The sequence below is a fragment of the Thalassophryne amazonica genome, chromosome 22 (genome assembly GCF_902500255.1).
Source record: "Thalassophryne amazonica chromosome 22, fThaAma1.1, whole genome shotgun sequence".
Classification (NCBI taxonomy): Eukaryota; Metazoa; Chordata; class Actinopteri; order Batrachoidiformes; family Batrachoididae; genus Thalassophryne; species Thalassophryne amazonica.
Genome location: NC_047124.1, coordinates 13802185 through 13828253, shown reverse-complemented (window position 1 = coordinate 13828253; position 26069 = coordinate 13802185). Strand labels below are relative to the sequence as shown.

Sequence of the window (26069 nt, the reverse complement as noted above, 5' to 3'; positions counted from 1 at the left end):
TGGCGTGAAAAGTTGAGGAGCGAAACCAGCCACGACGCTGATTGGTTGGCGCATTCTCTAACCGACCGTTGATTGGCTAAAATTGGCCCGGGGCCTGAGAGCGCCAGAAAACAAGCTTTAGCGGGTGTCACAGCTGAAGTGTCTACGTAGGACAGCGCGCAGAGACCGGAGAGGAAGGGAGACGCTGCCCGGTTTGATTAAAGACGGTAAAAACGGTTTGCTACAATGTCGGTGTGAAGAAGCGCCTTAATCCTCTTTGGAATATTGAATATATAAAACTGACTGGAAGAGGAGAGAACGGTGACTTTATTTATTTTTGTATATATGTATTTTTAATAGGCTGTAGGTGTTTCCGACTTAGCAGCCTGGTTATTACTGCTCTATTAAGCTTTATTATTTAGAAACAGCTAGCAGCTACTACTAAATGTGTGCTAATTTGACTGAACCGTACCTTTACACAGTAATGACGTTGAGTTATAATGGGCTAGAATAATGTGTAACATTGACATTTTTATCGTTAATTTACAGCGCTAGTGACAACTCATTGTGTTATTTTAAAATCTTAAATAGTTTTGTTTTACGTTGAGATAGATAATTATAGCTCAGCGTTAGCTCGCTAACCAGAGGGCTACTCAGTTAGCTAATGGTCTTTGCGCCAAATCCAGCTAGCTGTCCACTGTTTATAAGCGGTGGAGTTATTTTGCAATTAATTAAACTTTCCTGTTCCCCTCCGTTAAAATGCTTATCGATCTCCTGATTATTATGTTACATGTGTTTTTCTTTTTTGTTGGTGTACCAGATGGAAGTTGAATGTTTATGTCTGAAAGACCTCACCAGTCCCTGGAAAACTTTCAACACAAAACCACATGATGATGATGGTCAAAGTGAGAAAAAGGTAAGATGGACTAGTACTGGATGATCTGGTTTGGTGTGATACAAATGAAGCAGGTAGGTTTACATGCATGCAGGGTGTTAAAGTTTTTCAGCAGTTTTTCATATTAAATTACCCTTCAGTCCCACAAATATACCATTGCACGATATAAACAACACTAACCTGAAGTAGCTTGTTTGATGTTTTTGTGAGATATGTAACCTCAGTCCACATCTGGACTCCTGAGCCACGCCCACACAGTCTGGTGGCAGTCCTGCACCAAAACAGGTCGTTTCTGTCATTAAACACCTGATGAGCCATTTTATCTTGCAGAAAAAAGCAGACAACTTGATCATTTTAATAGACCAAACAGGTCATTTAACTTTAAAAGCATTTGTTACGAAATTTTGAAGGTGTGCACGGTTTCAGTACGCAAGTGCTGCTTTCACACTCTCGATCGCATTAAGCCTAGGCCTACCACAGCTACTCTTTGCAATACAGTTACACGTTTACAGTTTCAGTGGAGATGTGCTGTTATGTTAAACACTAAATCATCCTGTATCATCACATGAGGGTTGCAGCAAGTGTTATAAGGTGTTAGCCCCAAACGGGTTGGATTTGTGCATCCCAACATTAAAACACAGCTAGAAACTACTTTCTACTTATGCAGTGGAAGATTTCTGCTTGTGATACATGGGTAATGCGAACATTGATTCGTGTAGCATGGTGGAGCAGTGGGTGGCACTCTTGACTCAGTAAGAAGTTTGTGTCTTCAGTTCCAACAAAGTCTAGTTCTTTTCGGTATGTTCCTCCCAACATCAAACCATAGACATCATGCTGGATTCACATGTTGGCAGTGGGTGGCAGAATGTAAACTGGGGGTTTCATCGTTTTAGATGAGAAGATAGCAAAAAAAAAAAAAAATCCACCTCCAAATGCTGTACAAGAAGACTCAGTGTCTCCCGTGAATATATTTTAGATGTTAATAGCTGCTAACTTATAGCAGTGTTGTGTGCTTGTGCTGGCCCATTTTTATTGACAAGACTGAAAACAGGTGAAGACACAAAGCAGATGTTGAGAGATGAAAAAGTGGAGTTGATTGTTTTTTTAAAGGTTGTGGAAAAGTGATACATTTTCAGTCTGTAGTGGAGCTCCTGTTGTGTTGTGCACAGCAATCCTGCTCCTCTGTGCGCACACAGGGCACATCTTCCCACAGACGTAAAAAGAAACTGCCTGCTTTGAAATACCATGTAGGTGAGGCAGATTAAATGTGTCACCTGTTATCCCAGGTGTTTCTGTGTGCATGGAGTGGTCTGTTTTCACCAAAGATTTCAAACTGCTCTAGTGTTGGATCGGTATTAGTCAATGCTCTGATTTTGCTTATCAAAGGAGAAAAACATGGATTGGTTCAGTGCACCCTGAATAAATGTCAATTATGCTTCTTTCTCCTCAGGAAAACATCTGTGCAGAAAGGAAAAGGTCCACACCGCTAAAGCTTGCCGAGGCTGCTGTCCCCATATCACTGATAAAAAAGAGACCTACCAGTCGTGACCTCACCCCCATTAAGCACACGTGCTTGGCTGAACCGTGGACACCTACAGCCAATCTGAAGATGCTCATCAGTGCAGCCAGTCCAGACATCAGGGAACGAGAGATGAAAAAGATGCTTTTTAGGCCCATAGAGAATGAGAACAAACCAGCCGACATAGATGATGTGTTAGATGAAGCAGAGGTTGCTGAATCTTGTCAGGTTTGTGATACTTTTTAACATTCGCAGCAGCAAAAAAACAATCTTACAGCTGCACATAACAGCTACTTTCACTGTCAATAATCTAACATTTTTTTTTACAGTTAATTGATAAATCTGTCAAACTGTAGTTGCCATTTATGTTATATATTCCATTAGTGAAATAAAAGATAAACACAGCAAATCCACAGACTGTATTTGAGAAGTTGAGAACAGTCAAACTCTTACAACTGGTTTCAAAAGAACGTGTGTCATATGTGTTCATGATGGGCTAAAATGCTCTTTGCTCATTCATTCATTTATGCATTCATCTGGCTAGTTTGAAGTCGAGGACGACCCTGAGAAGAAACCCAGCAGAAAGGAGAAGAGTCTGGGTCTGCTGTGCAAGAAGTTCCTTGCACTCTACCCTGATTACCCACCACTACACAAGCCCATCTTGATTTCACTGGATGAAGTGGCAACCAGTCTTGGTAAGAGCCTGTGTGGGAACAGTAATATACAAACTACACCCCCTCAGTAAGTACAAGGAACCAAAAACATGAGTCTCGAGTGTTATCTTTGCAACATCTGTTGAGCTCAACTGTCTGATTTCAACTGGTAAACAGCTCTGCCGCAATGGCGCATGAAAGCGGAAACCTTTACCACTTACTGAGACCCTACCCGTGATCACATAGGATGTGCCACGCATACAGCTCAACCAGCAGATATACAAGATAGTGTGTAACTATTCAACATCTTGTAAGTGAATAGCAGAACTTTAAAATCTAGGCAGCTAGTCAAAATTCGAGCAGTTACACTCTGAATCATCTGAAGAAATAGAAATCCTGAAAATGCAACATAATAATAATCGATTCTGGAAGACACCAAAGCATGAATCAGCATCAGTCATTGAAAAAATTGCTCAAATTATTGCAGTTGTAAACCACACCCAAGGAAGATTTTAATGGTGTAGAGTTGCAGTTAGGAACAAAACCATAATTGCTGGTGTTGTCCGCCAAATTGATTTTGCTTGCTTTTTTTTTTTTTTTTCTTAGGAGTGGGGCGGCGGCGTATCTACGATATCATCAACGTGCTGGAATCTCTCGCAATTGTTGGTCGAATAGCCAAGAATAGTTACATCTGGTATGGTCGTCAGCGGCTAGAAGCCACGCTGGAGGAGCTGCAGCAGAGAGGCCGACAGCAGGGCTACCACCTCCAGATGGAAATGGTTACTGAGGAAAGGGGGGCCGAGCTGGACGATGGACAGCAAAGAAATGGCAGTAATGGTAATGAGCTGAGAGATGATACTTGAGTACGATGTTGCATGGATGGTAGGATAGAGGCAGGATGGGATGGTTGGATTATAGAAATGGTTTTGGTGTGCATCCTGGGAACCGGATGAGTTTCATCAGACTAACGTACAGATAGGTACACCATGTCTGCAAGAACTTACTTCCTGTTGCATCTGTGATTGTGCCACCTGAAGGGTCATAAGCCTGGAGCAACATTTTATTGATGCTTCACTCTGTTAGTCCCTGTACATCTTCAGGTGTTGGGGCCGTGGCAAGAACATGTCCCTGCCATCCCCTGCAGCTGGATGAAGAATCTATGCCTTTCCCTAAACTTAATCTTTCATCTCTGGAGGCGAAAGCTCCCATTTTCAATGTTTTCCACCAAATCCAAGTACTTTCTCAGTCTTAAACCCACCAATTCGATGCTCTTTGTGAAGTGTTGGTTGGATTTTCCAGTGAAACCTCGTAATTCAACTTTTACTGGGCAGATGATAACTTGTTCTGCTTCTGTGCACGTGGCAATTACCTCAACAATTCTCCCTTTTCCTCCTAAATGTTGCTTCTATACCTAAAGTCATTATTTATTCGCTTGATATTAATTTCTCCAACTCATACATTATTAATGGTTGTCTTTCTGCATCATTAGTCCTTTATTTTATTATGTGTACAATCCATACATTTTTATTGCTAGTGTGAAGTAAGTGGTCTATTGTTACTGTCATTGAGAAAGAGGATAATCAGCCTCAGCTAAACGCTGTGCTGGTTGCTTCCCAGGAGCAGCTGCTACCAAATTCACACCACATTACCCTTCAGCCTGATTAAATTCACAGGAACAAATCTAAGGCTGGTTTCCATAGTGACCACACCTCCTCATATACATTTTCATTAAAAGGGTGCGTGTATTGTTGACTTGGCATTGTTGGTGGAAAATAATCACAATAATTGCAGGGTCATCTGCAGCTTTGGTGTCAATTAAGTAGCTAATTGTTGCTTGTATTGTTGCCTGTTAGATGTAATAACCTTGGGTTAACCTGAATACATGTAATGACTGTCATGAGTTAGCTACAGGATAACTCAGTCACAGAAAAAACAAAATATCCCATGAACCAAAGTGCTTGCAGTGACTAGGCGAGGCAAGAGTCCCTTGATTGAGAGAGTAATGACATGAAAAGTTTGAAAAAAAAAAAAAAAAACAGTCATGTGACTCATGGTGCCAGCTTGGGTTCAAAATAGAGTTTGCTGTTTATCTACCTTCATGTAAATCCAGCTATTTTATTTATTTATTCGCTGAAAATGCCAGGTTGTTGTGCATCTGGATGCACAAATAGACACAGCAATGGCTTCAAAATGTATAGATTCCCTTCAAATTCAAACAAGAAAAATTTGGGAAAATAAAGTCAGCAGTGTAGGATGGAAGCCAACATCATTGTCAAAGTTTTGTTATGTAAATTTATTGTTCAGTCCCATGTAGAGTAAAACTCACTTAAAAACTCATCGTATAAACCAAGTATTCGCAGTCACAGGACAACAAAAGTCCCAAAGATTTGTATTGTTTTTCAGGTAATAAACACAGTGTATAACGATTGGATAAATTGTCCCATCTGATTGCAATTATTTCCAGACCCACAGCCTGGATGTGCACCTGTTAAATCAGACACAAAGGCTGTGATTTGACACTTTTCTGCTTCTTCTGCCACCACATTATAATAGTTTTGCAGTGTGCACACTGATTACGAATGGATCAGAAAAGTCTGCAACTTTACAACATGGAATCTGAAAAAGATAAAATTGTACAGCTTACCTTTGAATTGGAGGTGATGACTGTAAAAAGAAAAGCTTGTTGAGGGTCAGATTAGTCCAGAATAAAGCATAATCCAGCGCCGGAGAACTTTAAAACTGTCAAGCACGTCATTGCATTACACAGAGTTACAGAGCTGCAGAAGTGTAAATGAGGCTTTAAATTAATTAAATAAATCATCTTAAATTGTAAATTTCTATAAATTTGATAGCTTAAGTATTTTTATATTTATTTTGATAGTACCTGTACCTGGATATGTTGCTGTATGTGGCTAAATGATTTTAAAAAAATGTTGAAAACATAAAAGGTTCATTCAGTAGTTCAACGCAGTTGGAACCAAAATGGTGCCATGTTCTGGGTTGAAATTACTCTCCTCAATCAAGGGACTCTAGTCGAGGCTAACTAGCTAGCACAGTTTTTACACTGATAATGAGTTGACCATTACACTGAAGAATTTGTATTGGCTTGTACAACTAGTTTAAGCCTATTGGAAAATGTAGAAGAGTTTTTTCCTTAGGGCAGAATAATTTGGTGACTTCAATAAAACCTGTCATTTTGGATGTTGGGGAAGCTATTATTTTCATCACAAAAGCTGTTTGCTGATGATAAAATCTTTTTGTGCCTGGATGATTCATATAGTTCTGGTGCATGATTGCTGATGAATTCTGGCTCATAGCACCTTCTGTTGTCTGACATTTCGCATAAAACTTTTTTTATATGCAGCCACCAGGAAGTGGAAAGACAAGTCTCTACGCATCATGAGCCAGAAGTTTGTCATGCTGTTCCTGGTGTCAAAAACAACTGTCACTCTGGACAACGCAGCAAACATCCTCATTGAGGAGAGTCCAGATTCTACAAGTCACAGCAACAACAAAAGTAAGAACGGCAACAGCAGCGCGAGCAGAATCTCTGTGAAAAGACAACCCTGTGTCTTCAACTTAGCATTGCGCTTGTATTTTCAGACAAGGTGCGGCGTCTTTACGACATAGCTAATGTACTCACCAGCCTCAGCCTGATAAAGAAGGTGCATGTGCATGAAGAAAAAGGCAGGAAGCCGGCCTTCAAGTGGCTTGGCCCAGTTGATTTCCAAAACTCTGGTAAGAATGAGAGAAATTTACTATTTTTGGGTGGAAATTTACTGTATTTCTTGCAGTTGTGAATGCATTAGTGCTACCACTAACTTGCAGCTAATTGTCACACTTCCCTGTAATCACCTGCAGGACACGCTATGAAGGTTGCAGCTGTTGCTCCAGCTGACACCTATGATGCTGCACATGGAACAACAGGTCAGAAGCTGTCCTCTAAACCCAAGCTGACACGCCATGCCTCCTTAAACATAACCCCGACACCTGTGGCCATTCAGTGCAAAGTCAGCTCCGCCCCCAGCAGCCCACACAGCAGTCAAATGGGTAAGAGATGGTGTGTATAATTAAGTTTATATACCACAACAGGGTGTTTTAGTCATGTTGGGAGAATACTTATTGGAATTAATATTTGGTGCAGTTTTTGCATTGTTTTCCGGCATGGAAAGCCACCCTACTGACCAAACTGTGGTACTGCAGTGAGACTGACAAGCAGGATCCAGAGAGTGTGAGGGTTGATAAGCTGCGGCGACAGACTGGACGACAGGTTAACCAAATAGAAGCAGAGTTTAAATTAAAATTTCATGGCTGACATCTTTGACAAGCTCGAGTGGTGGGTGCACAATAACAGGATTAATGTCATTAAAGGAGGCTTCATCAGCAGGAGGCATGGTGAGATTGGTCTATTTAAGGAGTTCTTTGAAAGCGGATTAATGATTTGGACATGGGTTACCAGAGAAACTGAAGAGGCAGTAGTGTGGCGAGTTCCAGGACCATTCTGGAAAATGGTATGTTGTCACAATCATGTGATCTACCTTCCAACCTGGTGTAAAGTAGGTAGTTCACATGCATAACGCACAGGGATTTCTAGATTCTAGACAGATAACAGCTTTTGTGTTGCAGTATGTTAGCAAATCTTTTTTGATGGCAAACATAGTCAAAATTGTCATTAGCATTACATTAGCCAAGGTAGAATGTGAATCAACCACATTCCTTCTATGAAACATGAGAAGCAAGTGTATAATCTGATGTACGCTGTTTCCGTAGTCCCAGTCCTTGTGACCCAACCTACACTACATTTCCCATTTCTCTCTGCTCTAACTGTAAGGACTCAAATTAGGTGTGTACCTTTGCTCAGACAGTTGTTGATCATCTGAACATAGCTGCTTTAGTAGATTAGGGACAAATGGAAAATGTGTGGTATTTTGGGTTTCTGGGGACCAGGACTGGGAAACACTGGTTTTGTGCATGCTGGAGTAGCATTTCTTCTTTCTGGCTCAGTTGCCTCACTTGGGATCGATCACGCAAGGTTATATTTGTTCCTTGTTATCATTAATGTCAGTACAACCAAAGATCCCACTATTTGTTTTTTGGGGGGTGCGGAGGGATGATCAAACTGGAAATTCCACATGAATGCCCTCAGAAGCATACTGAGCAATGGTTTGTTTTACCCTTTGCAATGGTTGTTATGGTGCGCAGTGCATTGTGGGAGGTGAGGCCGACTTCATTAATGTGAGCTGTGGATGCAGGCAGTACATCGTGACACCTTAACACCTTTTATAAGTGTTCATTATTTGTAATTCTGTATATGCATTGCAAGTGAAGCACTGGCAGCCGTGCTCAGGTTGCAGGACTGCAGTGAAGAGATGCTATCAGGACAGAATGCCCCTGTGCAGCATGACTGTGTTGACTTCTGGGAATGTCAGTCTAAGAGAACGGCTCATTACTCCTGAATCTTTTCCTGTCGTCTAATAGACTGTGTTTCTCCCTCCACAGTCCTTCCACACCAGCCTGCAATTTATTCTACAAAATCTACAAGCAGCAGCACTCTGTGTCAACTGCACAATGATACCAAGTGAGTTTATACACACAGACAAAATTATTGTCAGGTTGCAAGCAAAGAAGCCAGATGTAAAACGAATCCCATCCGAATAGTTCTCAACATGGTGTCTTGTTATTTGTTTCTCCACAGTGAGAGTCCAACCAGTGGACTGCAGAGTCCCACTGACACCAAGAGCAGGCTGCTACCGCTGTCCTGCCAGCAGGGGGTGCCCCTGCACACTGAGCATCTCTTCAGCTCTTCATCCACCCCACACTGCGTGGCCTACCTACCTATTATGTCTCAGTCCCCAGTCCTCATGCTGTACAGGGCACCAGACAGTTCCGGCCAGTTCCCTGAAGGTCAGACTTCTCCTGCGTTAGGGTCTGAGGAGAGGAGGAAGAGAAGGAAGGAAGAAGCAGAAAATGAGGAGACGGCAAAAAAGTTGGGATTATCTGTGTTGGCGGAACATGACAAGGTAGCATTACTGTCATTTAATAATACTGTAATCTGCTTTGCTTGCAGGGCCGTTTACATGGATTATCAGATTTGCATGCACCAGTAAATTTGTCGTAGGCCATAAGTATTATAAATTCCCTCTCTGTTGGTGTTTATCTTGCAGGTGAGTGCTGAGCCTTACAGGGGAGCAGCAGACGGTTCGCAGCCCAGCAGCACAGAGATTCAGCTCAGTGTCCCAACAGGACACGACACACAGCTGCCATTCTCTGGTACACTGAACGAGGCACTGGCTGCCAGCAGCAGTGATCCCGCCCAGCCGTCACACTACCTCTATGTGCCCAACAATGCAGGTACACACAGCTGCCTACAAGATGAAGTCATTTCTCAAACATCATCAAGACTTTCTTACTGCAGTGCTCTTTGATTTGGAATTAGCAATCAAAATTCGAATGTTGACACCAAGCTTTTAGGAGGAAAAGTGACCACATTGCACCAGCCGCTGGATTTTGTTGTTTATGTAGCTCGACATAAAGCTGCGGAATCCCCAGACACGCAAACTCACACAGACACACACTCATCTTCAACTGCTTAGTCCAATCAAGGGTCGTGGGGGCTGGAGCCTATCCCAGCAGTCATAAAGCGCAAGGCGGGGTCCACCCAGGACAGGGCCACCAACAGACAAACAAACACAGAGACACCCACTCGCACACCTGCGGACAATTTAAAGATTCCAATCCACCTAACCCACATGTCTTTGGATGTGAGAGGAAACTGGAGCACCCAGAGGAAACCAACACAAACACGGGGAGAACATGCAAACTCCACAGGCGGGAATTGAACCCATGACCTCACTGTGAGGCAACACTGCTAACCACTAAGTGACTGTGCTGCCCACACGCAAACTCTTTATGCACATTTTGAAATTGTTTTTCCCACACAATAAATCAAAATCCATTATTATATTTCTAATTTGATCATTTTATTGTCCTGTTTTTTTTTTTGTTTGTTTTTTTGCCATTTTATTGTTTCATTACATTATTCTGTTACTCATATTCTTAATTATCTGGTCTTAATGTTAAAGCTACAGTGTGTATGTTTCAGGCATGTTTGAGCAGAAATGGAATACAGCGTTCATAATGTCTATTAGCGTATAATTAACCTGCAACAACGAATCCACGTGTTTCCGTAAGATATTGCATCACAGGTCTTTGGTTTGGTTCCAGCTGGGACCCTTGTGTGTAGAGTTTACATGTACATGAGAATAGTACCGACTAGTTCAGAGTACAGTATGCCCCTTGTATGAAGTGCACTCTGCTGTAGGCTCCACCCACTTGCATATGCAGTACCTGATAGTCAATATCTGTAAAGAGGTTTTACATGAATTCTGCACATTCTGTGCAACTAGTACAAAAGTAAATCACTGTGTGTCCTTCTTTAGCACTGAACAACCTCAGGTTCCTTCACTCTGCCAGCCAGTCATCAGCAGCACATCCTCCCAGAGGCGTTTCTACTCTGATGCTACCCTATGTACTGGTGCCCTCTGCTGCCCTTTCACACTACCCCATGGTGGCCAGCACTGTCCAGCAGCAAGGCTCTGACGCTCCCACGCCGTTGAACTTCAGCCTTCCTGCTGTGATGTCATCAGCTCATTTCATGGTGGGAGCTGCCCCGTGCGGCCTCACACCAGAAATCTGCATGGCGTCGCTTCCGGTGCCGTCCACAACAGAACAAACAAGGCTGTACGGGTCAGCAACGGCAGCTCCTCCTCTTTCTCCCTCAGAACCACTGCAGACGGGCAACATCACCACATCAGAATCACTAGTAAGAACACAATCCACACAGACGTCTGCACTCTAGTTCACCTTTTCACATCTTTAGCCACATTAAAATGTTGTGAGCACTCAAGCCTGAGAGTTGTAACCATATAAAGGGGAATCCCTTTTTTTTTTACAAATGGTTGAAAATGAAATGCATGGTTATTCATGGGGCTCCTGCACAAGCGTTCTAAATTAATTCAAACCATATTTTTCTGAACATTAAAGCTACAGTGTGTAGGATTTATAGCGTTTATTAGCAGAATCGAAATATAGGATTCTGCAACGACCAATTAATGCGCTTTCATAAACTTAGAATGAACGCAAGAACCACAAGAGAGCACGAATCCCAGTCACCAAAGAAGCAAAAATGAGAAATGAAGCAACAGCATGATGTAATCTACATCCTCACCACTAGATGACAGTAAATCATGCACACTGTAGCTTTAACATTGTGTAATGTGAAAATGAACCGTTTGGATGATGCAGCTGTGCTGGTCTGCCTGCATGTGGAATAGAAGTGCCTCTCTCCCTTCACAGACGCCACATACTCCAAAGGAATCCACAGTGTCCTCATCCAAGGCTTTCTTCCAGACCCCAGGAACACTGGGAAGTGTCGCCCACACTGTGTCGACTGAACGCAAAAGAGGCTCCGCCCAAAGAAGACTGGACATTGGCCATCCACCAACTAGTTAAGACACCTAAAGTGATGGGTGTTAGTGGTCCATGTGGTACAACATGTCTGGGGTAACGCTAATGGAATTACACCAAGGTGTTATTCCGTCAGATTTCCAAATGAACTGTCCTAGTTATTCAAAAAAGGAGAAGGGCTTCCTTTCCAAATCGAATCCATTTTTAGAGGAAAAACAACTGAAACCGATGACTGTATGGTTAATGATTACTGCCAAAAAGATCAGCATTGTGTCCTGGGGTTTTACAAAATCTCACAGTGTGACCTGATTTTTTAAACCGCATCTGTTCTCAACTGAACATCTGTTGCTTCAGTTTTTCGCAATACAGTGAAGTATATTGTCAATGTGACAGTGCTCTCTGGTGGTGAGAAATAGCCACTACAGGACGACTTGTGTATTGTAGCACTTTTGGCGTTTATGTTTTAGCCAATATGTGTGTATTACAGGGGCTGCTATGGAATGTTTATCATTTGAGCACTAAGATTTCTTTTTTTTTTTTTTAAACAGTTTTTAAGTGGTTGCCTTTAGCAGTTGGGTGATGGCAGGTAATTCTCCCATGGTGCATTTCAAACATTACTGTGAAGAAAAACATCACTAAAGTTTATGGGTTTGTTGTTGTAACGACACATTACTGGTGCTGCTAGTATCGATAACCATAGTTGTTTTATGGTTAAAATGCAAAACCCTCGAGTTCTGATACTGACAGCCAAAGTACAAAGCGTTGGTGCTCTCAGGTACTTGAATATTTTTTACTTCAGCAGATGCAGAATCTGTAGAGATATCGAAGTACTGTACGTATTTGTTCAGGCAAACTAGACTGAGTTTGGTTGCTTTTAGCATCACTTTGCTAATCATTTCCAGCATTCCTTTAACTCCACATTTGGTGTTGCGCAAAATTGTTATACTTTTACTTTGAAGTTTCACGTGAAACATTCTTTTAAAAAGTAATATTGTATTTCCTATGCAATATCCCATAGAGGTGATGGATTGATGGTGGATTAGGAGTAGGTGTGGTCATCAGTGATACAGACTGCACAAAAATGTACTAATTCAGAGAAGTAAATGTACTTTCTGATTGTTTCACAGAATTTGCATTCAAAAAGCTTACCTTGTAGAGAAACCTCTTCGAGTGCTTTGCTCAAATGCACTTTTGCTGTCCGGATTTTCTGAGGTGCATCAAACAGGTCAGAAATTTTTGATGTCACCTTGACACTGAGCCGTGTCATCCACACAACTTGAACAAACAAACCCCAGGAAGAGAGATTAATTTAAATTATCGTAGGAAAATGTGAACTTGTGTCTGTTTGTTTTCTCTGTTACACATCGACTGTCCAGAACTGATAGTGAGTCTGAATGCTTTTAAGAGAAATATTTGCTGACTCAAACCGGATTAGACTGAATGAACTGTGGACTTGAATCAGGTCCCGGGTTGAGTGTTTTACTTCAAGTAAATGGAGCCAAATGGATGCTTTGTACAGACGGAACAGAGTTAATCTGTCAAGGAGTGCACAGATAATCCAGTCTTATTGATGTGTAACCATTAGTGTATTGTCTTATGTCAGTAATTATTTTTATAAATTGTATTCATGGTGATATTTAACACATTACTGTGCAGGATGTTTCAAGCTGCTTCATTGTTTTTAAATGATTGTTGGGCTGCTAGCTCCGGTAGTTGTGTCAGATGATGTGTCCTAATGTTTGCTGAACTTTGAGCTGCTCTCACTGATCTGCTCTCAATGTCTGAGTCCAAACCAGTTTCCTTCTGTATGAATGTTGCAAATTTATAATTAAAGAACAATATGCTGAGTGGGTTGGAATGTGTATTCTAATTAATGTAGTTTGTGACCTGTGTTCTTGAGCTGCTGATAGCTCATCTTTAATCCTGATTGGTGAATTCTTTGATGCAGATTATTAGAATTTTTCATGATGCACGTCAGTCCTGCTTTGGTGCTGTATTCAGGATCAAAATCATTAACGGGCAGTATTCTGACCTTTGTTCCTGTAATCAAGATTTGCTAATCCTCATTGTGAAGCAATCTGGATCAAAGGTAGGATCAGGATCAAAGATGAGATTCACCCCGTTTTCATATCAACACTCGAATTTAACATCTGCTTTGACCAAAACATTGATACTCAAATTTAAGTGAAATCTGTTCACGGCTTTAATCGGATACTCTGCTGACAAATAATCTAAATTACAAGGTTGTAATAGCAGCCTATAACCACTGGAGGGCGGTAAACATTTAATGTCGACACAAAGCAGACGCGATTATGCAGTAATAAAAAAGTTTTCCTTGCACCGTCTATGATCACAAATACTACAAGTTTTATTTTCACGATTTTTCTACATAGTAAATAAAAAAAAATCCTATGAACTAAAATTCAGATTAAATTTCATGAGGTTTTGGTGACCCGTTACGTTGAGCTCTATTATCTATTATAATCGAGGCTGTTAGCGCAGGTCTAGTCAATTTATTACGCCTAACTAAAATTAAATTCGTGTTTGAGCATTTTTCTTTATTTTTATAATGCTCTCGCGGACATCACCCTTGTGATTGTAGTCTTTCCAGCAGTCCGTGAAGGCAGCAGTGTTGAGTTCACGCCCCTAAAGCCACGCCCTCTATTGAAAGCGTAAATATGTGGCAGCAGCGGGACGCGCTGCGGTAAAACTCGTTTACATCTCTGGAATTTAGCTGCAATCTGCTTGAATTTAAGGTAACTTTTCTTTTATGTGTTATTTTATTTAATTCGAGCATTGTAGCTTTAATTTATACGTTTGAGTGGTTTATTAACAAGATGACGGAGAAACGTTTGGCTAATTTCATAGTCATGCTGTTTTTTTTTTTTTTTTTAATAATTAGTTTTTTTGCTTCGTTTAAGTTTCCAGATTTTACGTTTTCAGAAATTAAGCCTGAAACTTATCGGTATTTACAGCCGAAGAAATTAACTGACTTTAACAAACTGGTAACATGATCACTTGGTTATTTTTAGTTAGTAACTTATTCCCAGACCAGCTAGTTATTGTTTTATTTCCAAAACACTCTTAAATCCAGTTGTTACTCGTTAAATTCTGTCTTTTCGGTAGAAACGTGGCTGCAAAAATACTAAAGAAAACTGGAGAAAGCGTAAAATTCATTATACCCTCTAAATTTTGATTAAAAAAAAATTAGTTAATTTACTTACATTAAATGAGGCTTTACCCTGTTATTTCAAATATATATTATATTAAAAATAAGTGTTAATCAATTTTGTGATCAATGTTGGTCATTATTACTACAAAGCTTGTTGGGGGGGGGGGGGGGGGTGTTCTTGCTTTGTGAGGTCATAAGGATTTTCACCCTCAAAAGGCTATTAAAGAAGGAAAGACCAAAAGTAAAAAAAATTGTTAGCATTCACTTTTCCCTGATCTGAGAATCTTTGTCCTGCAGATGTCTATCTTTATTTTTTAAATAGAACAAGGGGATGGTTGATATGGGTCATAATGACCACAAATCTTTTTTTTTTTTCTAAAAAGAATGGTTACAGACTCACTGTATACTGACAGTACTTTTTTGGAAAAGATTACATAAGGTTAAGGGCAAATCCATCAAGGCTTAGTGACACTTGCTAATAACAGTGTATTTGTAATAGGAGTTCATTAATGTCAGCCTCGTCTGAAATACATTTGACATGTCTGTCACGGGATATGTGAGACTGGATTCATCAAAGCCAGCGTGACTGTTATTCCGGAAAAGATCATCAACCTGCTCTGTGTTCAGCCACAAAGCAGGGAAGTGTTATTGTCAAAGGCAACTTTTACTGTTAACCAGGATGAAACGCTGAAGTATAAAGGTGGTTTTAAACCACAGCAATGCACCAGCAAAATACGACTTTAAAAAAAAAAAAGTATTTTGTAATTGCCCGGCGGTGAACTTAGTGACTGTTATCTGAAGCGGACGCTGTCATATTGATCACCCACTGTCTGCACCTGCAGGCCTGTACTCGTGAGCAGAAATCCGAGATAACGGAATTTAATAATAAAAAAAAAACTGCACAGAGCACTTTGTGTGCGTACAACTTGACTGTTGTTCTCATCCCACTCCACGCTTGTTACCTTAAAGGTAATTTTTAGTTCTTTTTAGCCACTCTCACGTTGAGACCTGTCCTGCGGGCTCAAACCAAGCCGGGACGGTGTTGCAGTTGACAAGCCAAATAGCTTTTGTGTTTTCTTTTCAATAAATGAAAAATTACAGCCTTAATGTCTTGAGACTACAATCACAAAACGCGTTTTGCAGTAATGCATGAGGAAAGCGTCTTAAAATAACATGTTTGTCCCTATAGAGGCTTATTGGTGCTTTCTTGACACATTTTAAAAGGGGCTGACTCTGTAATTACGCTTTCCCATGAATCAGGGAGTGACTGCGCATCGTGTGGGCTCACTGTCGTAACACTGTTTACTTCACGCTGCCTGGACCCCCACTGAATGTGCACTGTTTGGTGTTTAAAAACAAAATCGTGCAGCCACAGTTCATCGGACAAAAGTCCAGACGTTGAGTTCCCTTAACATTCCTGTGGGTAATTGTTAGCTGCAGGAGTTGTACTGTAGCAGCAGTATGGTATGTTTTAGGCAGGTACAGCTGCACCACATTCATAAATTTTGAGCCACCACATTGGATTTGAGACTTTCTGCTTCATTCTGAGTATTTAGGTCCAATCTGTGAATGAACTGTACCAATATTTTTCAATCCACAAACCCTCAGGTTTAGAGGTTCAAAAATGGGTGAGGAAAAGTAAGATGTTTTACCCATAGACTTGAATTCAGTTCAGTTTCAATTTATTCGATTTATATTGCGTCAAATCACAACAACGCTGCCTCAAGGCGCTTCACACAAGTAAGGTCTAACCTTACCAATCCATAGAGCAAGCACACAGGTGACAGTGGTAAAGAAAAACTCCCTCTGATGATTTCAGGAAGAAACCTCAAGCAGGCCAGACTCAGAGGGGTGACCCTCTGCTTGGTCCATGCTACCAATACACTTGACAATACAAATATACAGGAAATTTTGGGAGTCCATGTTGGTGTCCAGGATGGGAGGCCTACAGAAGAAGACACCCACTTCCACTTCTGGACTTTAGAATCCATCATGCTGCCCATTATGTTATCAATTCATATAAGAGATTCAGCTCTATGTCAATTTCAATTTCTTTTCATTTATATAGTGCCAAATCACAAAAAAGTTGCCTCAAGGCGCTTCACACAAGTAAATGTCACAACACTATTTCCACCATGTTTCACAGATGAGATATTTATTTGGAATTATGTTGTGTAGATTATGTGTGGGTGTCTTTTAAATTATTTTGGTATAAATTAATCTTTAGCTAATATGTGCAAAGGCTGTTTTTCCAAAGGTCAGTAGGCATTATTATTATTAGCCAAGCCGAAGGTGACTGGACCTTACAGCCCCCCCCCCCCCAAAAAAACCTGCTGGTTTGTTGTCGAGAGCAGTGTAATTGTGGGTTTTTAAAGGGTGCAATACTTGGACATACCTTCCATAAATGCATTGACGCGCGTACATAAACATACCACTGAATGAGGAAATGACCACTAAACCAAATAAAAAAAAATTACTCATAGCAAGTGCAAGAACTAATTTTGTGTAACTGTAGGAATGTAGATTAAAAAAAAAAAGGTTTTTCTTTGCAAATTTTGAAAATGAGTACATATCAAAGCATGATAGATGGACAAATGTACTCAGACTAAGTCTTGGAACTTTGAGCACACACAAATGTTGACAAAGTTGCTGTCTTTTTAATTTCTTCTCTTGTTCTTATTTTAGATCCACGCTATGCCAAACTGGGGAGGCGGTAACAAGTGCGCAGCGTGCCTTGGTACAGTTTATCATGCTGAGGAAGTGCAATGCGATGGGAAGTGTTTCCATAAATGCTGCTTCCTCTGCAGTAAGTACAAGTGTTCGAGACCATCAATGTTGAGACAGACCGATAATCTGCTCGGCCGATATTGGCTGAGTATCAGACGAGCAGATTATCGGTCTATCACTACAGAGCAAAGAGATTTTCAGATGCCGCCGATTATCGGCCCGACTGATTAGTGGTCCATCACTACAGAGTACCCAGAGAGATGATCAGCCCAGCTGATTATCAGTCTCTCCCTACAATATATAAAGTTTTTAATCAACTGCCACAAGAACTGAGACGTAAAACACTGCAACCAAAGACGTGTTTACTGGTTAATAATAACTGATGTTAATTGGGGGATACTGCCCAGGTAGCTGAACATATCACCTCATCGTCAATCACTGCAGGTTGCAGCTAGCTGCCCTGGATTTAAAGCGGATATTCTGCACTACAGGCTCATATTCACACTTTACACTGCGATCGAGCGCTAAAAATCTCAAAAACACTGCCACCGTGCAAACATATGTGGACGAGACGTGAGCTGACAGAGGGACAGAAGAGGGACGGCTGCCCTGCGTTTAACCTGCCTGCAGCTCGTCTGTGCAACTTTCTCTCTCCTGATTGGCTGTTATGTCCACACTGTCAGTGGGTTTGATGGGTGGGCGGCTGCGCTGCTCCCGAACAGTAGTCGAAATGTCAGTGAAGAGCGGTGCAATCTGAGCCGCAAAAGATGAGTTTATTTTTTTTTTCCATAAGCTTCACAAAGGAGCCCTTGTACGACACTCCTACTGAGATGAGGAGCAAAGGGATTTGGTGTCCTTGGCTCACCCTCTCCCCCCTCTTTCCCTGCTGAAAATTCTCAATTTGACATTTTCTGACACTTGCACTTTTTCCATTTCCGTGCATCAAAGACCGAATTAAGCCATACACCAACACAAAAGTGAGACTTAAGAGCCTGCACTTCCTATGGCTTTGTTGTGTGTTTGTATGTATTCATTGTTGGTGCCAAGCCAAGAAAATTAATTGTGTATATATTCAAAGACTTACTGTGACAACAATAAGTCTGGAGAAAATATGTTACAAAAGTTTGGTTTGATTTGAGCCATCTGATACAGTCCTAGGACTGTTTAGACCAGCACACAGCAGAATTTAAGGAGTTTTGAAGGAGTCATATTGTGCAAAAAAATTGGCTTTTAATTCACCTTTTGCAGTTGAACATTTCATTCCCTTTCATTCCCAAATCCTTTGATTCAAAACTTGTCTTTGATCTAGATTTCAAGACAAACAGGCAAACTGTTGCAAAAAAAAACAAAACAAAAAAAACATATCCAAAGAATAGCTATGTGGATCAAAGGTGTTGAACAGATATTGGCAAAAAGAAATGGATTAGAATCAAAGTTCAGCAACCAGGATCAGAGATGCACGTTCAGGATCAAAGATCAGCTATCAGGATCAAATGTTGTCCAAAGGTGAGTGAACAAATTTTACGGTCAGGATCAAAGTTCAACACTCAGAATCAACGATTGGCAAATAAAGATGAGTAGGTGGGATCAAAGGACAGCTGATAGCTGACAGCAAATATGAATGGATGAGGATCAAGGCTCAACAGTTGGGATAGGAGATCTTTGATCAAGATGCACGTTCAGGATCAAAGATCAGCTATCAGGATCAAATGTTGTCCAAAGGTGAGTGAACAAATTTTACGGTCAGGATCAAAGTTCAACACTCAGAATCAACGATTGGCAAATAAAGATGAGTAGGTGGGATCAAAGGACAGCTGATAGCTGACAGCAAATATGAATGGATGAGGATCAAGGCTCAACAGTTGGGATAGGAGATCTTTGATCAAGATGAGCGACCAGAATCAAAGGTCAGCTATCAGGATCAAATGTTGCTCAACAATCAGGAACCAGAGATGGGTGAATAGGTCATCAGTGATCAGAGTGATCAGGATCAGTGGTCAACCATCAGATTCCAAGAATGTTGGATAAAGGAATAACTGTTTCAGAGAGAGAGAAAAGGTCAGTAGGGATCTAAACGGAGGGCAGTTGGACCTTTTGTTCTGGGTGATCTTCTAGATGTCACCTCCAAAGATTTGTTCAACCAACATTTGTATATTACAATGTGGTGGAACCAGCTGCTGAATGACTCCTCTCTTTCTGTGTCGTAATCATTGACTGATGGATGCGTTCACAGTAATGATGTCCTCTAATCGCTTCATACTAACCCTCTTATTTTCTCCCAGAGCGTCTCAGTGATATTTTTGATCCTCTTTATTTCTGTGGTTAACGGACATGGCCACACGTATGTAAGCCGTCCTCTCGTTGTGTCCTCAGTGGTCTGCAGGAAAGGCTTAGACAGCACCACAGTGGCCATTCACAACCAGGACATCTACTGCAAGTCCTGCTACGGCAAGAAGTACGGACCTAAAGGCTACGGCTACGGCCTGGGAGCAGGAACCCTCAACATGGACCGAGGGGAGCGGCTGGGAATCAAACCTGAACAGTAAGCTGACAGCTGGTTTGGGTCTAAATCATCTCTGTGTGCACAACAGGATGATCAGGAGGTCAAAGGTCAATAAAATGGTTCTGGTTCAGGGATTACGTAGTCACAAGCTCTGCATCTAATCAAACCTCAACTCACTGTAATTGTGATTGTCAGTGGTGGATTTTGTGGGGAGCGCGCAGGGGGGCCAACCCCCTGTTTATGCTGACCAAAGGTCTTGCATAAACAAATGAATGCTGCTGCTTGCAAAAGTAGAAGATTTCAGTGTTTAAAATAAAAAATGAGAGCTATAGATTTTTAACTCGGCACACTGAACCAAGTCAAATTTCCAAATGTCAGATACCTTCACATCAAAACTTCTTCAAACATTGCACTGTAATGAGCGTTCCTCTCGCTCTTCTGCATAAAGGATGATTAATTAGACTCGGCCACACGAGCTGGTCCGTTGGTTCACTGAGGTCAGAGGTCGCCTGTGAAACTGCTGCGTTCTTTTCTTTCTTTGAGGAGGACGGGAGCCTCGACAGGAACGTGGCAAACGGTTCTGCTCTCTGTAGCCCACATCTGGATCCGAGCAGATCCAATAAGAGGAGCCATATGGACAAATAAATACATAAAACAAAGTTCCAGCAGAAAGCGGCATGACAGGGAGGGGAGTGGGACAGGGACCGGGTCCACTTTCTGGGCCCTCACACCCGACTTTGCGCACATTTGGCCGAAGTAATAAAGAGAAACGTACACCTACTCCGATTGTTGATCCTCCTCCAGATGTCAGGTGATTGTTGTTATGAAAGAGGTCGTTATGTAAGCAGCAGCAGGGCCTCAGTCAGCCGCCTCACTGTCCACACAAAGGGCCTCATTCAGGACCCACGGGGGCGACTGGTACCCTCCAACAAGCAAAGCTCAGCCCAGCACCCCAGGGTGGCCTGCTCACCGTCTCCACCCGCAGGTCAACACGGAGAATACAGCCTCAGAGAGTCTGGAAATGATTCATAAGTTTGTTCCAGCTGTGAGACTGCTTATGTTAAATTCAGATTTATTAGTGTGACATTTTGGCTGACACTTTGTGCATTAGGAATAGTTTTAATGAGACTTTTGTATGTGCTTAAAAATATTTAAAGTTACAGTGAGCAGGATTTAGCAGCATTTATTAGCATAAATGGAATATAGTGTTAACATTTAATTGGCGTGTAATTACCTGCAAAAACAAATGGATGTGGTCACTTTAACGCCTGTGTGTAATCTTTATTTTATTTATTCCCCACCACCACAGGACACAGTCTCACAGACCCACCACTAACCCCAACCCGTCAAAATTTGCTCAGAAGTTTGGCGGCTCAGAGAAATGCCCCCGCTGTGGCGACTCTGTGTACGCAGCTGAGAAGATCATGGGCGCTGGAAAGGTGAGTGTTTGTTTGATTTCCCTACAGCTCACAGATAATCTTCTGATTAATCCAGATCAGTAGGACTTGCATCTGTATTTTTTTTTTTTTTTAATGTGGATGAATGTGAGCCAGTTTATCAAACATGTGCCCCTCACAGTATGGCTGCCAACTTTCAGAAGACGTGAATTTATAGTAAATTCTCAAATATTTCTCAATTTTTATTCTGCTTTTTTTTTTCTTTTCCCCTTCACTCGTCCTTTTGTGATAAAATTATTTCTAATAAGTGTGAAGGTAATCATCCAACTCAGACACTTTCCACTCGCTTTTGTAGCCAAGTTGTGAAAAGAAGATTCTTCTTGGCTCAGGTTGTGATTCATTTGATGCTGTGAAGTCCTCAAATTCAACATCCAGAAACGTGGCTGGATTATTATTATTTTTAATACATAGATGCACCACAGTATTTTGTGCCCATGGTTCCATCCATAAACTTTAGAAAGGATTCTTAAGTTATCGTGAGCTGGTGAGTTATGGTGTTATGGTGATCCATTTCCCCAATTTGGCTTGAGGAGGCCCACCGGAACCTCTAATCCTGACAGTGAGCGTGCACAATCTGGATCCCAGACCACTTTATGAGTCAACCGCATGTGGTTCAGATCGGTTAAAACCACTTGCAGGAGGTCTGGTGTGGTTTCCATCCTCTGTTAATTAGCCAGCACGAATCTGATCATCTTATTCGTGCTGACCAATAAACAGGATTTGTGCTTCCTGACAAATGCTGTAGATCCCGTGAGGCCACCTCCAGGCTAGAATCCTGGCAGCGATACAGGCGATTATGTCATAAAGGTGAACATCGTTATGTACAAGTCGTACGTGAGCTGATTTATGGTGGGTGATGTCATCTGGCACAGAGCAGTGTTTCCTAACGGCGCCAGCCACCAGCAAACCCGTGGCCTCTGTCAACTCCGAGAAGCTGCATGCGGTGTGAAAATAGCTGTTCTGACCGAATCTAATGAGATATATTTCCAAACCTGTAGTATTTTTGAGCGTGTGTGTGGTGGGGTTTTATTTATTTATTTTATATTAAAGTATGGAGCAGTCACTCAAAGTTAGACAAAGATATACATGGATGCATTAAATGTAAGGAATGTTTGATGCATAAGCAGTTTAACTCCTTTGAAATCAATGAAACCTGGCACTTCCTGCACTCAGTTCAGTAGTTCGCAAATCAGTAAAATTCCATTTTTCAGGGGAAATGAAATTTAATGATGCTGATGTTCTTTTTTCCCCCCCCCCTCACACAGCCGTGGCATAAGAACTGTTTTCGCTGTGCAAAATGTGGCAAGAGTCTGGAGTCAACCACTCAGACGGAGAAAGACGGTGAAATCTACTGCAAAGGTGAAACCAAAACTCAAAACCTTAAGTTTCATTGCATATCACCTCAGACAGCAGCTGAATCCCAAATCCCACCTCTTTAAGCACAGGAAGAGATGATCAAACACTAATGTTGGTGTCTGCAGTTTGGGACATGGTTCAAAACAGTTAGTTTCCTTGGATTGTCTGCACAATGTGAACAAAAGTCTACACTGAAGGGATGTATGTTTCTCTCTTTCTTAATATAGCTGCTTCAAACCTGAGTATTTTGTCTTCTGTCCATTTTTTACCCCTTTCACACTAAGATGCCACTTGAGTAGCATGACGGTGTTCCTCTAAAGTGTGCATACTTGAATTTTTAGTAAGTTTCCTTTGCTGGCATGCGGGAGGAAAAACACCCTATAGATATCTGCTAATTACTTGCGTTAATGTGCACTGACGACATTGATTCTACTTGTGCATTTTCCACTTCACAGGTTGGAAAATATAATTACGTGTTGTCTGGAATGCATCATGAAGCTTGTTAAATTATTGCAGTAGAATCTGTTTTATTCTTTACCTAAAGTAGCCAGTAATTAAGATTTTTTTTTTTTTTTTTTTTAACAGCAGCAATATTTTGTCATTCCCAAATGAAATAAAACTCAGTTTAATGAGTAAAAGCTGCAGGATGCTGTGGAATAAAGTCCTGCAGGTTAGAAGCACACTGTCACATGTTTGACCTTCATACTTTAATTACAAGTGACATCATGGAGGAGGGAAAAAAATCTGGTTTAAAAAAAAACATCAAAAGAAACTGCTTTAAATTTTGTCACCTTTGTGTTTTTTTTTTTTTTTTAGTCTTATTGCTTAGCCACAATCAGTCTTTTATATGTTGGTGTTTATTGGAGGTGTAGCTGTCAGAGCTCAGTGCCATCTGAAAGATGTTCAGATTAAATGTGCACGCTGTTATTTAATGTTCAGTTGGATTGGCTGGAGGACAGCAACTATAACAGCTGCAGTTTGTCTTTGTTCCTCATCAGGACGATGACTTCACAGGTGGTCAGTGGATATTCACTTAGGCTGAATTTCAGGAACATAAAGTGTAGGAATCTGGTGAAACAGCTGGATGTCATTTTACAGCTGAAATCTCGCTGCATCTTGGAAACAGATGTGGACAGCGTGCATCTGACACTTCAGTATTTAAAATCCAGAAGTGATAGTTTGACATGATTTCATTAAAGTTGGCTAACAAAAAACTACAGGTCTGTCAGATCTTACTAACAAGTTAAGGTTCTGCCATTAGCTGCCGAGTGTCTGCATTTGTGGTTTCAGTGGCCAAGCTGCAGAATGGCGTGCCACAGAGTTCTGTTCTGGGTCCCATTTACTCTTTAAGAATTAGTAAACACTTTTTTTTCTCTCTCTCTCTCTTCATTGTTATGCTCAGTTAGAGGAAATGTTCTTGCCCACTGGCTGTCCTGCAATCAGTCAAAAACAAACTCATCATTGGTCCACAGTATTTAGGAGAGAATTCACATTAATTGTGCACACTACACAAAACGGTCACAAATCTAATTTAAACTTTGAGCAACACAATGCTCACGTGGTCACTTTCTTTAAACCATGTTAGGCTTGTTTTTAATCTGTAGCTTGTCTTAATCAGAAAACCTGAAATTACTCCAACACCTGTTAAGCAGAGCAATAATAAACACTACCTATTTAAACTGCTTTTGTATGAAGGGCTGAGATGACTGTATTGTGGCCTCTTTTTCTTGGTTCTTCAAATAATCCAACACAAGGCTAACACTTAATCACTTCTTTACAGCATTTTTTTTTTTTATCTAATAGTTTATTGTATCCACAATGGACTATGTCCAACATACTTTGTTTCTACTGCTTGTTTTGACCAATTTTTTACTATGTTGTAATGTTTATTTTCCCTCTTCAATCTAACACTTTTTAAAATTCTTTCCCTTCCTCAGCGTGTTACGCCAAGAACTTTGGGCCCAAAGGTTTTGGTTACGGCCAAGGAGCTGGAGCTCTAGTCCATGCTCAGTGACCATCTGGATCCATCGTACGGCTCAGTCCCACGTGCATGTTTTTCCTCTAGGTGAAGTGACTTTGTGTTGTCAGTGCTTTTTAATAATGATAAATAAAAACTAATCAGCAAAACAGAATCTGCATTATTACTCATCTCACAAAATAATAATAAAAAAAACCCAGTTCGACTCTGCAAAGTGGTGTTGACTGTAAATTTTTTTTTTTTTATTATTATTAAAGTGATTAAAATTGAATCATGCCTGTATGTTTACATCTGAAGCAGAGTTAGTGATGTCTGAAGGTGGGCACAGAGGCACTGGAGGATGATTATGTGCTTTACCTTGTTCTCTCCTTGTGGTGAACGGAGCCTTCTGGAAGAACTAGTGAGGACCAAGATGATTCTGAATCCATGTCCTGTATGGGGTTGAAGTCTGCCCCACAAAGACACCAACCATACATGCTGTTCTGCCAGAAGGAAAGCTCTGCGCACAAGTTAATATTTCAGGTTTTTTTTTTTTTTTTTTTTTTTACATATCAAATCTAAAGCATGACCTTTGACCTTGAGTGAACATCAAAGTTACTGGTCTTTGAAGGGCAGCAGTGACTACCTGTGATGAAAGTCCTCTGGGGAATTAAGATTTGCAAATGTTGCCATTTACTCTGGATTTTCAGGTGCATCTGACAACTGATGAGCCACGTTAATGCCAACACTAACTGCAGTTAGCAATAGCATGTGGCTGCACATTTGCTATTTGCACTTGTGCCCCGACAGCTTTAGCTTCAACTGTAGCTTCAGACCTCCTCCAAGAGTCAGAAACATGACTGAGATGTGCGCGTTCCAATCGCAACCATCAGAGGGCACTGCAGAAAGTGATGGTTGCTGCACAACAAATGCTGAAAGTTTTTAATTGTAGGGTAGTTTAAGTGTTGGTCTTTCAATGAACCAAAGAATTTTCTGCTCAGGCTTTACCGTGTTTGTACAACAGCAATGTCGTAGTGATGACATCATAGGTCTCAGCCAATCAGCACCCAATGTTTACAAAAATTTATGGACGTTTCATCGATTAATGTACTTTGATCCTGACTTTGAGGATGGAGTTCAAATAGAAAGACTGGATATTTGAGACTCAGCAAGCCATCACACTAACTGTTTAAACAGCCAATCAGCTGTCAGATGCACCTTGTGGATGTAACATCAGTTATGACGCACCACATCCAGAGATCCAGTAATATCTGAAAAATGACCCTTAACTCCGGAAAGCCAGGTGGGATGCATGATGATACGATCGCTTCCTCATGATGATGCCAACGCGAGATCGTAATAGAATATAGCGCCCTCTTATACTT

The 26069-nt window shown here is 41.1% G+C and overlaps 2 protein-coding genes across 2 annotated transcripts; both read left to right on the top strand.

Moving 5' to 3' along the window:
- The first annotated feature begins 153 nt into the window (after nucleotides 1-153).
- Nucleotides 154-11716, top strand: e2f7 (E2F transcription factor 7). Its single transcript, XM_034163382.1, has 13 exons — nucleotides 154-300; nucleotides 800-895; nucleotides 2325-2621; nucleotides 2938-3088; nucleotides 3653-3883; nucleotides 6411-6563; nucleotides 6650-6784; nucleotides 6908-7096; nucleotides 8546-8624; nucleotides 8742-9066; nucleotides 9211-9397; nucleotides 10486-10868; nucleotides 11402-11716. The coding sequence occupies exons 2-13, from the start codon at nucleotides 800-802 to the stop codon at nucleotides 11555-11557; spliced, it is 2382 nt and encodes a 793-aa protein (XP_034019273.1). The 5' UTR covers nucleotides 154-300; the 3' UTR covers nucleotides 11558-11716.
- Nucleotides 11717-14166: 2450 nt separating this feature from the next.
- csrp2 (cysteine and glycine-rich protein 2) lies at nucleotides 14167-24859 on the top strand. The gene is made up of 6 exons (XM_034163286.1): nucleotides 14167-14268; nucleotides 17370-17490; nucleotides 19785-19953; nucleotides 21224-21353; nucleotides 22637-22730; nucleotides 24665-24859. Exons 2-6 carry the CDS (start codon nucleotides 17379-17381, stop codon nucleotides 24739-24741), a joined length of 582 nt encoding a protein of 193 aa, XP_034019177.1. The 5' UTR covers nucleotides 14167-14268; nucleotides 17370-17378; the 3' UTR covers nucleotides 24742-24859.
- Nucleotides 24860-26069: the final 1210 nt, after the last annotated feature.

Coding starts and splice junctions, on each gene's coding strand:
- csrp2 (XM_034163286.1), top strand. CDS start 17,379: ATGCCAAACTGGGGAGGCGGTAACAAGTGCGCAGCGTGCCTTGGTACA. Junction 19,954..21,223: donor CTGGGAATCAAACCTGAACA/GTAAGCTGACAG, acceptor CCACCACCACAG/GACACAGTCTCACAGACCCA. Junction 21,354..22,636: donor AGATCATGGGCGCTGGAAAG/GTGAGTGTTTGT, acceptor CCCCTCACACAG/CCGTGGCATAAGAACTGTTT.
- e2f7 (XM_034163382.1), top strand. CDS start 800: ATGGAAGTTGAATGTTTATGTCTGAAAGACCTCACCAGTCCCTGGAAA. Junction 3,089..3,652: donor TGAAGTGGCAACCAGTCTTG/GTAAGAGCCTGT, acceptor TTTTTTTCTTAG/GAGTGGGGCGGCGGCGTATC. Junction 9,067..9,210: donor TGTTGGCGGAACATGACAAG/GTAGCATTACTG, acceptor TTTATCTTGCAG/GTGAGTGCTGAGCCTTACAG.